General features: G+C 30.9%; 2 protein-coding genes across 3 annotated transcripts; one reads left to right on the top strand and one right to left on the bottom strand.

Annotated features, from left to right (window-relative positions):
• Positions 1 to 2779: 2779 nt before the first annotated feature.
• Positions 2780 to 3939, top strand: LOC111010550 (vascular-related unknown protein 4). The gene is made up of 3 exons (XM_022284011.2): positions 2780 to 3284; positions 3549 to 3611; positions 3721 to 3939. Exons 1-3 carry the CDS (start codon positions 2922 to 2924, stop codon positions 3823 to 3825), a joined length of 531 nt encoding a protein of 176 aa, XP_022139703.2. The 5' UTR covers positions 2780 to 2921; the 3' UTR covers positions 3826 to 3939.
• Positions 3940 to 8447: 4508 nt separating this feature from the next.
• ETFALPHA (electron transfer flavoprotein alpha) lies at positions 8448 to 12138 on the bottom strand. 2 transcript variants are annotated; one of them, XR_002601361.2, is made up of 9 exons: positions 11895 to 12138; positions 11637 to 11819; positions 11192 to 11403; positions 10651 to 10814; positions 10271 to 10429; positions 9908 to 9960; positions 9339 to 9479; positions 9059 to 9194; positions 8448 to 8952 (listed from the first exon to the last, which is right to left on the bottom strand). XR_002601361.2 is itself a non-coding variant. In XM_022284015.2 (8 exons), the coding sequence occupies exons 1-8, from the start codon at positions 11994 to 11996 to the stop codon at positions 9117 to 9119; spliced, it is 1092 nt and encodes a 363-aa protein (XP_022139707.1). In that variant the 5' UTR covers positions 11997 to 12138; the 3' UTR covers positions 8954 to 9116. The 2 variants fall into 2 exon arrangements, 1 of the variants encoding a protein (XP_022139707.1); XM_022284015.2 differs by lacking the exon at positions 8448 to 8952 and having other exon boundaries at positions 8954 to 9194.
• Between the last annotated feature and the right edge of the window lie 459 nt (positions 12139 to 12597).

Genomic DNA, 12597 nt, shown 5'->3' with positions numbered 1-12597 from the left:
AAAAGTGAACTTTGAAACATAAAATGTTCTGTAATTTTTCAAAAGTAGTTGTAAATAGAAGTGAAAAGTCAAAATTAAAAAAAAAATTAATGGAATGGGCTCGATCGATTTGATGGAATGAGCTCTATCATTGTTTTATTTGAACGATGACGTTGTTATTTGTCTCTCATTGTTATACCATATTAGTAGAGTATTATGGTATATAAATTATTACAAAAATGGTTTGTCACTACCAGCGTTCATCGCGGATAGACTTCTAACGACAATAGTTATAAAAACAAAAATGATATATATGATAAGGTAGGTTAAAAGGAAATTACGTAAAATTTCGTTCCATAAATGATTGAATTGGCTATCATCAATGCATGAAAGACACGTGGAGGGGCTTGGAGAAGCTTCAAAACATACAAAAACTTGTGTTTTACATTAAGGGAATTTCGGAATTGGACGAGACGCCAAGCGCCTAGCTTGGATTTTTCTGCACAAAATTGTAATTTCCGTTAGAAATCAACTCTAAATGATATAAAAATGTCTTATATGCATATATAACCTAAGATAAGGCCAAATGAAAGGTTTTGGACACTAAACTAAACTTAAAACACGATTTCTGAGTGTAAAATGATAGAAAACAGCACCTAACTAGTTCATTTATACCCTCGTAAACAAGGGAAATCAATGCACGGAAAAATTTAACAAAAAAATGGTCATATTTACAAATTATGCGACCAATTTTAATCACCCATTAAAATTTCTCAAAAAAGTATCGTTATGATTGTGAAATATTCTTTATAATTAATACAAAACAAGAAAAAATAAGCCAAACATGTAGTATATTCTGATAATGATACATTTTAGTATTGTTCGTGAATAGCAATTTTGAGCAAAAGTAAAGTAAATTGGTCCGCATGAAAATGTCTTTTTCATCCCTCCATTTCAATGTGACATTACTAAAAGATATCTTTATGATAAAATATTTGAACAAATCAAACGTATGACATTGCAATAAGTGAAAAATGGAAAAAATAATGCAATTCCACCCGTAAGTGGACATTAAATATAATGCAAATGTCAAAGCGAATATAGTTCAGCGGTAATTCACATATACCTCAAAATAAGAGGTTGTGAGTTCAAATCCCCACCCAACATGTTGTATTAAAAAAAATATATATTATTGCACATAATCATTTTCTTTTTCTTTTTCTTGAAATAATGGTGGTTAACGTGGTCTGTTTGGTCGCTCGACATTTTGAGGAGTATTTCAAATTTGGACAGATTTCAAATTAATTATGTTGTTTGTTATCACGGTGAAGATTTTAAATAGTTACCAAACATTTATGTTTTTTAGAACAAAAAATGAGAACGTTATTAAATAGGTCTTGTAATAGTTATATGTCTATCCGTCAAAAAAAAAATATATATATATATATAAGTTATATGCTTAATTTCTACCTTCTAATTCCTACAATTTTAGTAAACATTTTCGTTTATTTTTTTAAAAAAATATAATAAGATTGATTCGTTCCGATTTTTCTAGTGAGTAAATATTTATTGCAAAGATGAAATTCATTAGGTGAAAATTAACCAAGTTAGAGGGAGGGAGAGAGAAGTGGTATTTAGATTTTTCTTTTTTTTTTTATTTTATGTTTTTATTTTGAGTTAAAAAAATGTGGGGTGTGGTCCAGGGTGAGGATTAAGACTATAACTTCGGCGTTACCTATTAAAAGTTATGCTTAGCTTACTATTTATTTATTTATTTTAGCAATAAATATAAATTTTTCCAAACGAAATAATTCCCTTTTCACAATTAATTTAAAAAACAAACAAGCAAAACAATAATACTCCTCACCGATCATTTAACCGTAATTAAAATCTCTCGCATCTTCTCTTATTCTTATAAGAATAAGATTGAGAATGTTATTGTTTATCATAAATTTTCAAGAATCGGAGTCAAAATTCCTTTAATGTTATTTACTAAAATGGTCTGAAATCAAAATCGAAATTAGATATATAATAATTATTAGGTAGTATAGCTCTTTATTCTTTCTACCTAATTACAAATACATTATTGTACTAATTTCTTTCTTAATTAAAATAGTAATAAATTTTAATTTGTTTGGTTACTATATTATTGATATTTAGTATTAATAAATAATTAAAAATTAAAATAAAATTCTACCAACTAAAAAAGACCAACCATCATTTAATCTAAAATATTATTAGATTTTATTACTCTAGTATTTAATAATAATGAATTATATTTTAAAAAGTTTATTGATACAAATTAATAATAACAAAATAAAATTAAAAAATTTAAATATAAATTTAGAATATTTTATAATAAAACCACATCCACTAATAAAAGTAGTATAAATTTTTATTAGAAAAATAAATTATTAGTAGTATAAATGAAAAAAAATAATAATATAAAACAAATAATAAAAAGAGTTACGGGTGTAATTCACATGAGAGAGAATGTGTAAAAATAGTAAAGTAAGTAGAATAAATGTGCGTGGGACCCATGAAATAAGGAATGAAAACGAGATTCATGAAATTGTTAGAGGAGAATGAGATTGTCCGTTTTTAGAAAATGTCATTAATAAATTTGTAGTCCGTCTCACCATTTTCATTCTTTGGAGTAAACATGACCTAAGTATCTTTCTGATAAAAAATTTACAGTGATAAACAGAAGATATGACAAGTCGAGAGGTTTACTTATTCAACTCTCCGCTTTAAGCTTCGTCCACAAAGGTCAATTATCTCTCTCTCTAGCCAGAATAAACCTTGGCCAACTGCCTATTTCCCACGCCAATATTCCCAAAACTCCCCACAGACGCAATTTTTGAAACTTTATATAAACTTTCTCCTTTCTTCAATTTTCCTTATCTTCTTCTTCCCTCTCAATTTTTCTCCTCTCTCTTCTTATGGCCAAATCAAACTCCACCAACAATTCCCAAATAAGCTGCAGCCGAGGCCGCGACCGCAGCGCCGATGGCGATCGGTCCCCGGAGGAGAGTGGCTGGACCATCTACTTTGAAGACTTCCTCAACTCTTCCGACCATCAACAACTCAGCTCCTTCTCTTCTGATGGTGTTGCTCCTGATGATCAACCCCACGTCGCACCTGACGCTGCTTCCTCCGTGGTCGGTGACAACGACGTGGCCGTGCCTGGGTTGAGCTGCAAAGTTATGAATGGTTTCAAGAAGAGGAGGATGATGATCAAAGAGGTGTTTGTTGAAGATGAGTCCTTGGAGGATACTGCTAGCTCCCCTGTCAATAGCCCCAAGGTGTGAATTTTTTTTTTTTTTAAATGATGATTCTAAATTCCATGATATAATTAAAAGCACTTTTAAAATTTCCCACTAGATTTATAAATGAAAAAAAGTCAATGCATCAAGTGAAAAGTAATTCTAGTTCATTAAAATGAAGTATTTTTCCTTTTCAAAAAATTATCCCAAATTTCAATGCCCTTAAAATAATTTGTGAAAAAAAAAAAAGAAAAATTTCTTGAGGTGGGTTTTGTTTGATGTGTTTAAACTTTCTGAACTCAGGTTCCTGAGTCAACCTACTTCAGCAAAAACCAGAAGCACAAGGAGAATCTGATAACTCCTCAGGTAATTAATAAATATTTACTAAAGTTTCAAACTTTAATCTGATTAGCAATTTTCTCGAGAAAAGAAACACTAATTTTCCGGGAAAATGGATGTTTTGTTTTGTGGGCAGGTGGAAGAAAGATCAAGAGAAATGGATTGTGAGTACACACAATTGAAGAAAAGAGGGCTTTGCTTAGTACCTTTGTCAATGGTAGTTAATTATTTGGCTGAATAATTTCTCTCTCCCCTCTCATCTCTCTTGTTTATGTACATATTATTCATATCAAATTGAACATAATTCAACTGGTTAAGATATATATATTGACCAAAAGATCGAAGTTTGAATCTTTGTTCCACGTGCCATTGAACTCAAGAAAAAATATTGGTGGGTCTTTAATTAGGAGAGAAGCATATTTTTTTCAAGTGGAAGTAAGCAAAAGAGAGGAATACCAATAAATTTAGTGATATTTGAGGGAGGAATATGAGATGGAAAGGAATAATAATGGGAAAAAAAAGTGATTAGTAAAGTGATAACCTTAATTAGAGAGTCTTTTTTTTTTTGCAAAGGAGAAAAAAAATTTAGTTGAACGGAAAAAAAAAGATTTTTTTAAAATAACATTCGGCGATGGGGATTCGAACAATTTGACCAAACCAACCCATTGGAACGGGGGTGGGGAATCGAACTCACAATTAGATATAAATGTCAATTATCGTTGAGCTATACTCGTTTTTACTAGACAACAAAATTTTGTTAGAGTATAGGAAGACTCATCAAAGAATAAAATTGATTGAAAATTTCCAATCCAAATTGATGATTTTATATTCCATAATAGTTCCAACAATTTTCTTCATTTAATAGTAGTCTTGAGCAATTCCTATAAGCGTAATTTATTTTGTAATTTAATATATGAAAAAAGGACTAAGTCACTTGATGAAGATAAATTTTCCTTTTCCAAAAAAGAAAGTATCATATCAATTCTCCAAGGTATTAGATAACAATTCATTCTTTTTTTACTTTGATTGTTTTGACATTTTTAAGAAATTAAAGAAATTATGTATTGGGAAAGTAATATCTATTTAAAATATTAAAATTATATATAATAAATTAATGCTGAAATTTTCATTTTGGATTAAGATAGGCTACTTTCCGAGCGTTTCAATATCTTTTGATCATAATCTTAATATGGTATTTGTATATAACAGTAACAAATGGCCAACGTGAACTTAATTCAACGATAATTGACATCTGTCTCTAGTCAAAAGGTTATGATCGGTTTGAATCCTCTCACCCTTGTTTGTTGTGCTAAAAAAATAAAATAAAAAAGGTAATAAATGGCAAAATTATTCCCATGAGGCCCCAACTTGAAAGGAATGGGAAAATATATTCCTCTAATCTTTCTTGATCATGAACAAGGTTCCTTTCGAGAACGGGACAAGAAAGAGGATAAAAAATCTTACATGGTCTGAAATGATCGGTGCATATATATTCTTAACGTTACTCCATCCTGTTTATCATCTCTAATTAATTGAATTTCTATTTTTAGTACAACAATTGAGATTTGGAGGTTTAAACAATTGAGTAGATATCAATTACCGTTGAACTATAATCATATTGACTCTAATTAATTGATGACGAATATAAATGTATGTCGATTCACAAAAATTCACATTAAGATCATATCGGTTGATGTTATATTAACATTGTTCGTGATTGCACAAATTATAGTATGGGGATGAATTTGAAATTTTGAAAAGTGCAGGGATAAACTTGTAAATACAAGGATAAAATAAAATATATAATTTAACAAAGAAAAAAAAGGTTTATTTTCATGCTTAATTTTAGAAACTTCCATTTTTTTAAGAACAAAAGTTTTCAAACCAATCATTTTGAAGGAAGACCAAACGAAATTAACTGTACTTGTCTGGTTCAAAAGGATATGTTTGGTAATTTATAATTCAAAACATAATCACCATTTCTTATCTCCAAAAAACAGAAAGGAGTTTTAATTATAAAATTTAATCTTATATATTAAATATTTCTGTTCTTGCAAAAAAAACATATATATATCCAAAATCATAATAAACTCCTGAAAACACTTGTGGATTGAAATCTGCAAAAACAAGTTAGCACTCCGACTGTCTAGTTAGTCTCTGTGCCAAATGAAAATAATAATAAAAGAAATTATCAGTCTGTTTTTGCATACCCTCTTCATCATTTCTGGGGTATTTATAAGAAGACAAGAAAAAGTAACCGTTGTGTGCCACCCCGTTTGAACGATGCGATTCCCACTCCGTAAGAATAGGGAAATTATGCATTGTGAGGGAGAACAGTTGTAGCGTGTCATCGTGGGAAGCAGGATAACCACTTTGCTAGATTCTTAATTCGACTAAATGCCTAGTTCGACAATGGTTCGACCTAGCACATCTTACTCCTGTAGGATGCTCACCCTCGTGGTTAAATAAATCGACTGACATGTCCTTTGAGACCAACGGTTAAACAATTTCCATAATTATAACATAACCATACAAGACATTTATGATAGATTTCATCTAATTTGTTTAGCTCTTTTATAATTATTGATTAATGTAAAAATCATGTAATACCACTAAAATTTAAAAAACATTTATTTTAAATTAAGCTAATCATGTCATGTGATTATACTTACCTTAATTTTAATTATAGTTTTTTTCCACCACAATTTTAGATAGAGGCTAGAGCAAGTTTTTATACAGTAAACAAATAATAATAATAAAATAAAATAAAGTTTAATCACTATTTACGTACTTTTACTTTAATTCACTTTGGTCTGTACTTTTAAAATATTCATTTTATCTCTGCACTTTTAATTTTTGTTCATTTTGGTCTTCTCTATTTTTAAACGTTTGTTTTGGTCAATATGCTTTTAAAAAGTAACTATTTGGTTTCTATTTTCAAAATGTTAACACAAATTTTATACACAACGAGAACTCTTTAATACAAATTTATGGCTGCATTCCAAAAAAATTTGTAGTAAAGTGTCGTGTTAAAATTTTAATCTAAATAAATAAGATAAAAATAAAAATGATTGGACCATATATATAATCACTTAATCCGAAATACAAGGACCAAAATAGCATTTAATCCCGAATTTAAAATATACAACATTTGACATCACATTTGAAAAATAACTGAAAAATATAAAAATCTTGACATATTTAATAGACTTTTTTTTCATTATGTTATCGGGTAGAAATTCTTAATTATTTGATAGCTTATCCAACTTCCCTTAAACAAATAAGATGTCTTCCAATATTTATTCAAAATAATAATAATAAATAATAATACGTCTTCCAATAAGATGTGGAAGAATTTATTGGTATACTTTTGCAAGTGGAATTTCCCTATTTTCTAAAGACAGATAAAAATACCCTTTTAAGAGTAAACATATCATTTTAAATAATTAATTAAGAAGGCTTACTTGGCCATTGAAAAAGCTTTTTTTTTTTTTTTTTGTTCTTGTTCTAGTTAATTACACCACTCAAACTCATTGACTTTAATTTTAAATCTTGAGGCAGAGTTCCATTTTGGAGAAATTAATAAATAAATGGCACTTTGGTGAGAAGACTATATAACTAGAGGAGACTAATTATAAATAATAGATTGACATCATCAAATTCAAATGACTAGGGTTTTTTGGGGATATTTTTTGCTCAATTTAGGAGAAGAAGTTCATTGATTATTTTGATTTGATTGGGAAGAATATGTTGGAAAAGAGTCTCCCAACTACCTATCATTTTAATACAAGAAAATGAGATGGAAATTATAGAATTTGTGTGTTCTTCGTCCATATTGTTTAATGTCTTTAAAAAAACAAACAAACAAAATTTCATATCTGTACACGAGTATTTTAATCCATGGTAATTTTGTTTTCAATATTACATTTTTCAAAACTCATGTTAGGTTAAGGCACATGTATTCAACCATGAGGTTGAAAGTTCGAATCTACATCCCCACATATTGTACTAAAAAAAAACTCATTAAGTGTTTTGTAACTATTTCTATTTCTCGTTTTTCATTTTTTGAAATTTTGTAGAAAATTTTTTAGATAAAACAAAATCAATTTTTTAGTTTCTGGTTTCACATTTCTAATGTTTTTTTTCAAAATGTAAATAAAAGCATGGTTTTATCATTCCTGATTTATAAAATATATAATATTTATTTAAAAAATAAATAAAGCTTAACAATTTTGAATATTTAACTTTTTAAGAATAATTTTCAAATAAAACTTTTAATTTTTATAATCTAAAATTGTAAAGAACAAGAAACAAAAAATGGTTACTGAATATGTTTTTATTTTTTCCAATAAAAAAATAACTAAGAAACAAAAAAAAATTGTTTAAGAAAAAAAGGGTCATTTGGTAAAACTTTTCTCATTTTCAATTTTATTAGATTGTATTAAAAAAATCTAAGCATTTGACAATTATTTATATTTCGTGTTTTTCATCTTTAGAAACATTCTCAAACGTATATAGAAATTTCTAAAACAAGAAAAACAAATTTCTTATTCTTGTTCCCATTTCCATTTGTTTCTAACTGTAAGTAAACATTTTGTTTTATCATTCTTAAATCCATGGGGTTGGAGGTTATGCACTTTCATTTTTCTTTATTAAAAATGAGAAAACAGAAACAATAAACGTTACAAAACAGGCAAAAAACCATACCAAACAGTCCTTGGATTTTTCACTTTCCAAAATTTGTTAAGATTTCAAAAGTAACTAAAAAAAGTACAAAAAGATTAAATGTAAAGACAATATTTATAAGTTAATTGTTTCTAAATATTAAAAAAAACTAAAATAAATTTGTTATCACAGGAAATCTAGATATCAACTTTCATGTTAATGCAATAAACAGAATATGTAAGTAAAGTCAAATCGAGCATAATTCAACGGTAATTGACATATACTTCCAACCATGAGGTTGTGAGTTCGATCCCCCCCACCCCCATATGTTGTACTCAAAAAAAAAAAAGAACATGACATCTACAAAGTTCCTATAATTTCATCGTTCTTTCCTAAAAAATACTTGCCTACGCAACGGTCAACGGTCAGTAAGAGCTCCTACTAATTTTCTGATGTGGTGTATCATTCTTCCCATCTCAAATATATTAATTGGAATCTACTTATCTATTAAATATAGTAAAAATAGACCAATAATAACACACCACATCGGAAAGTCAAAAAGAGCTACTCACCAATGCGTAGGCAAGTATAGTTCTTCTTTCCCATCACACAAAGTAGCAATTTTATGCAGTCTCTTGCTTCCAAAGGTCAAGAAATTTTCTCTGGTTCAGCCATAAATTTGAACAGCTGATAACTGTAGAATCTGAGAAAATATGAATGTATATCTTTATTGCCTTGGAATATTTACATGCTTGGGGGATTCCTTTTTGTTGAGATAAATGATCCAAAGATTCAGATAAATGGCATACCTATTTCCCCCTTTCTACTCTTTCCAGCACAATTCAAGCAGTGATAAGAAATAGAAGGTTACTTATTTTCGGGTAGCTTCTCCAGCAACTCTGGTATAACATCAAAAAGATCTCCAACAAGTCCATAGTCAGCAACCTGCACATTAGAGGGTTCAATGGAATGTAAAACAGTCACAAGCCAATCTCATATACATGTATGTGAATTATGAGGATGACTAAATAGTCACAAGCCACTATTTTTTCTTTTTCCTTGTGAGACTTTGGGAGTGGGGGAATTGACCTTAAATATTGGGGCATCTGCATCCTTATTCACAGCCACAATAACCTTAGAGTCTCTTATCCCTGCCAAATGTTGAATGGCTCCAGATACACCAAAAGCCATATATAGTTCTGGTGCTACAATTTTCCCAGTTTGTCCAACCTGAGAAACAAAAGAATTATCTAGGAACATGAAAGAAATTTGCACCTATGGAAAAAGAAAGTTATGAAAAAGATACAACCCCTGTTTTTATGCCATTTGCAGTGTAAATATGTAGAAACGTATCAAGGATATTTTCCGGGATGAATGGGGCAAATTTCAGATGGTCAGAAAACAGATATGAACCGAGGTATCTGATTATAGTGTTTAAACTCAAGAATGTGATTTTATATTTTATTTTTATTTCTCTCTCTTTGGGTTCTTGATGGGTTGGGGATTCTAAAAGTTCACCATCTTACACAATCAAACTGCAATGAAAAGCCAATGAAGTAATACAGTGTCGGAAATTAATTTGTATTAGGTAAACTTCAATGCTTAAAGTCAGATAATACACTCTGATCACGAGCAGGGAAGGCATCTAGAGGTGTTACCTGGAGGTCATTGGGAACAAATCCAGCATCAACAGCAGCACGTGTGGCACCGACTTAATAAATAAGAGAAAGAGGAACAGATTAGTCGATGCAATTAGAGAATGGATTAAACAACATATTCCCATTTCGCTATTGACAAAATTGGTTTCTTAGAGTAGAATGAACTGAATACAGTGCCCTATGCTGAGATGTGAGATCTAATCTTTTGTGTTCTTCAAACACTAACAGGCATGAGGCAACATATATCCCAATTCCCATGAGAAGTGACTAACAATCAATACTTCATAAACAAAAGAATAAAAATGCAATGATTGATGATACAGAAAGAAAAAGAACTGTAGGTTCAATTAAAGCTGAATCTACCTGCAGCACCAAGTTTCCCCGCAAGCTTCTCTATCATTTTGAAGTTTTCAGCACTTTTCAAACCACGTCCTCCGGTGACAACAACACGTGCATTCCCAAGATCAGGACGTTCTGCTTCCTGAGATGTGTGCTTTACATATCTTGATTTTCCAACAGAATCTGCAAGAATGGCATGGCTCATTAAATCTAGTTACATGTTCTAACTCTCTGACAATCCACTGAACTAATTTACAGAAAAATTAATATGATCTAGAGAATTACAATAGAGTGTTCCCATTGTAGGATGGGAATTTCATAAAAAATACATCCAAGGGTAATCATATAAGCAGAAAGAAGCATTCACTTTTAATCGAATTCTTTGTGATGAAAAGTCGGCCTACCTCCACCAAACGTTGAGAGATCAACCTGAGATATAGGAGACTTATTAGATGTCGATTCAGCTGATCTTGAGGTCACTGGGAATGATGTTGATCGTACAGTCAACATACAAGGGTCAGCCCCAGTGTATCGAACCGTACAAAGTGCATTTCCAGCATATATAGGCCTATTATGAGTTCCAAATCAAATCATCAGTTCTATCCTACGAAAGAGATAAAATTTGAGGTACATCATAATCACATACCAACTTTATCCTACGAAATGCAAAGTTGTGGTTCATAAAAGTTAACATTATAACATGGAATGGAAAAAGAATTTAAGTATTCCTCTCAAGTATATGAATTTCTGCAACATAAACAACACTGCAAAGTATATTTACTATTTTACGTACACCAAAAGGGTTTAATTCGTGAGAAAGAAATATATGCTTCTATAGACGGAGCGTCCTGGCTCAGCATTGTGTGGTATACCAACAGTCCAAACAAACATGTTCCAAACAAGTCATTATATTGACGGATTAAGGTCCTAAAAAACAGTACGAACCTCACAAATTGACGAGATTCAGATATAGCAACAACATCAGTAACAGGAGAAACATCCAAAAGAGCAGCGGCACGAGGAAGAATATTTTTCCCAAAGGAACCTGAAGCCGCAATTACATGAGAATACCCATTTCTCAGTTGGACCAATTGGACTAGTTGAGCCCAAGGTTCTGCCAGAGGGTATGTAAATTTATCGGAATCAGCAACAAGCACCTAAACAACATTTAACCTCTGATATTATCAGTAACAAGTAAACCACGGACAGGAATAATCCTATCGGATCCCTCTAATCTTTCTGAATTCTTTGTCCTAAAAAGTTCCCCACCCGAAAGAAACTAACTACTCATCCAAAACCAAAAACCCTTACACAATTCCTAGGTATCTTTCGAAGCAAAATTGTTCGACAATCGAATCTTCCATGCAAAATGACTAAGGAACAAAGATACCTGAGAAATAGATGGGTGGCAAGAGGCAGCGTGCTGAGCAGCCTCCTGAAGCGAAGGCCCTGAGCCAGCCAACAGGACGGAGATCGAACTGCCTTTGCTCAAAGAGCCGGCAGCCGCTATAGCACTAACGGATGCAGCATTGATAGAACCACCATCATGTTCCGCCAAAACCAATGTGCTAGCCTGCGATTTCAGAGCAATTAGAGAAAAATCGAGAGAGAGTTCTGCAAATTTTCGGAAGTGAATCGAGTAGCATACGGATCGACAAGTGGAGGAGAATGACGGAAGTAATTGCGATTGCGACGTAGACGACGGAAGAATCGATCTCTTCAACGCAGAGAATAGCGTTCGATTGATCATGTTGATAGTTCTATCTCTTTCTCCGGTGAACGGCGGTGGGGAGGCGGCGGCGGAGATAAATGCTGTCAACGGAGGTGTCAAAGTGGGACACGATACGGCACTGCTCAACGATTGAAACGGCGCGTTTAAAATGTGCTCAAAATACGCTCTGACCAATAATCATATTAATTTCGATTATTAATTTCTCTAATTTATAATTCAGATCATTTTTGTATTTTTTTCTTTTTTTAAGGAATATTCAGATAATCTTTGTTAGAGCCTAGAGGATAAACCTAATCCAAGTATTAAATGGTGTATAAAAAAATCCATTATTAAACAAAATAAATATATATATATTTGAGTCAGAATAGATTGAATTATTCAGACGATTTATTCCAATTTTTTTTATTTATTCCAAATTGAAATTAAGATTAGAAGTTACAAATAATAATATATTAATAAAAAATTATAAATTATATTTTTTTAAAGTTTTGGGAGTGTGAAAGTTAGAAGAGAGATTAAATTAGAGTGGTATATATAAATATATGTATATGTATAAGAGATTGTATTGAAATAAATATTTTTTTATAATTAATAAGTTGGCTATATTCAACCCATACGT

This window comes from Momordica charantia (genome assembly GCF_013281855.1).
Source record: "Momordica charantia cultivar OHB3-1 chromosome 11 unlocalized genomic scaffold, Mcharantia_2.0 BLBB01000011.1, whole genome shotgun sequence".
In the NCBI taxonomy this organism is placed as follows: Eukaryota; Viridiplantae; Streptophyta; class Magnoliopsida; order Cucurbitales; family Cucurbitaceae; genus Momordica; species Momordica charantia.
This window is presented reverse-complemented; position numbering and strand designations above follow the sequence as displayed.

Coding starts and splice junctions, on each gene's coding strand:
- LOC111010550 (XM_022284011.2), top strand. CDS start 2,922: ATGGCCAAATCAAACTCCACCAACAATTCCCAAATAAGCTGCAGCCGA. Junction 3,285..3,548: donor CCCCTGTCAATAGCCCCAAG/GTGTGAATTTTT, acceptor TTCTGAACTCAG/GTTCCTGAGTCAACCTACTT. Junction 3,612..3,720: donor AGAATCTGATAACTCCTCAG/GTAATTAATAAA, acceptor TTTTGTGGGCAG/GTGGAAGAAAGATCAAGAGA.
- ETFALPHA (XM_022284015.2), bottom strand. CDS start 11,996: ATGATCAATCGAACGCTATTCTCTGCGTTGAAGAGATCGATTCTTCCG. Junction 11,820..11,894: donor TCTCCTCCACTTGTCGATCC/GTATGCTACTCG, acceptor CTGAAATCGCAG/GCTAGCACATTGGTTTTGGC. Junction 11,404..11,636: donor GCCACCCATCTATTTCTCAG/GTATCTTTGTTC, acceptor AATGTTGTTTAG/GTGCTTGTTGCTGATTCCGA.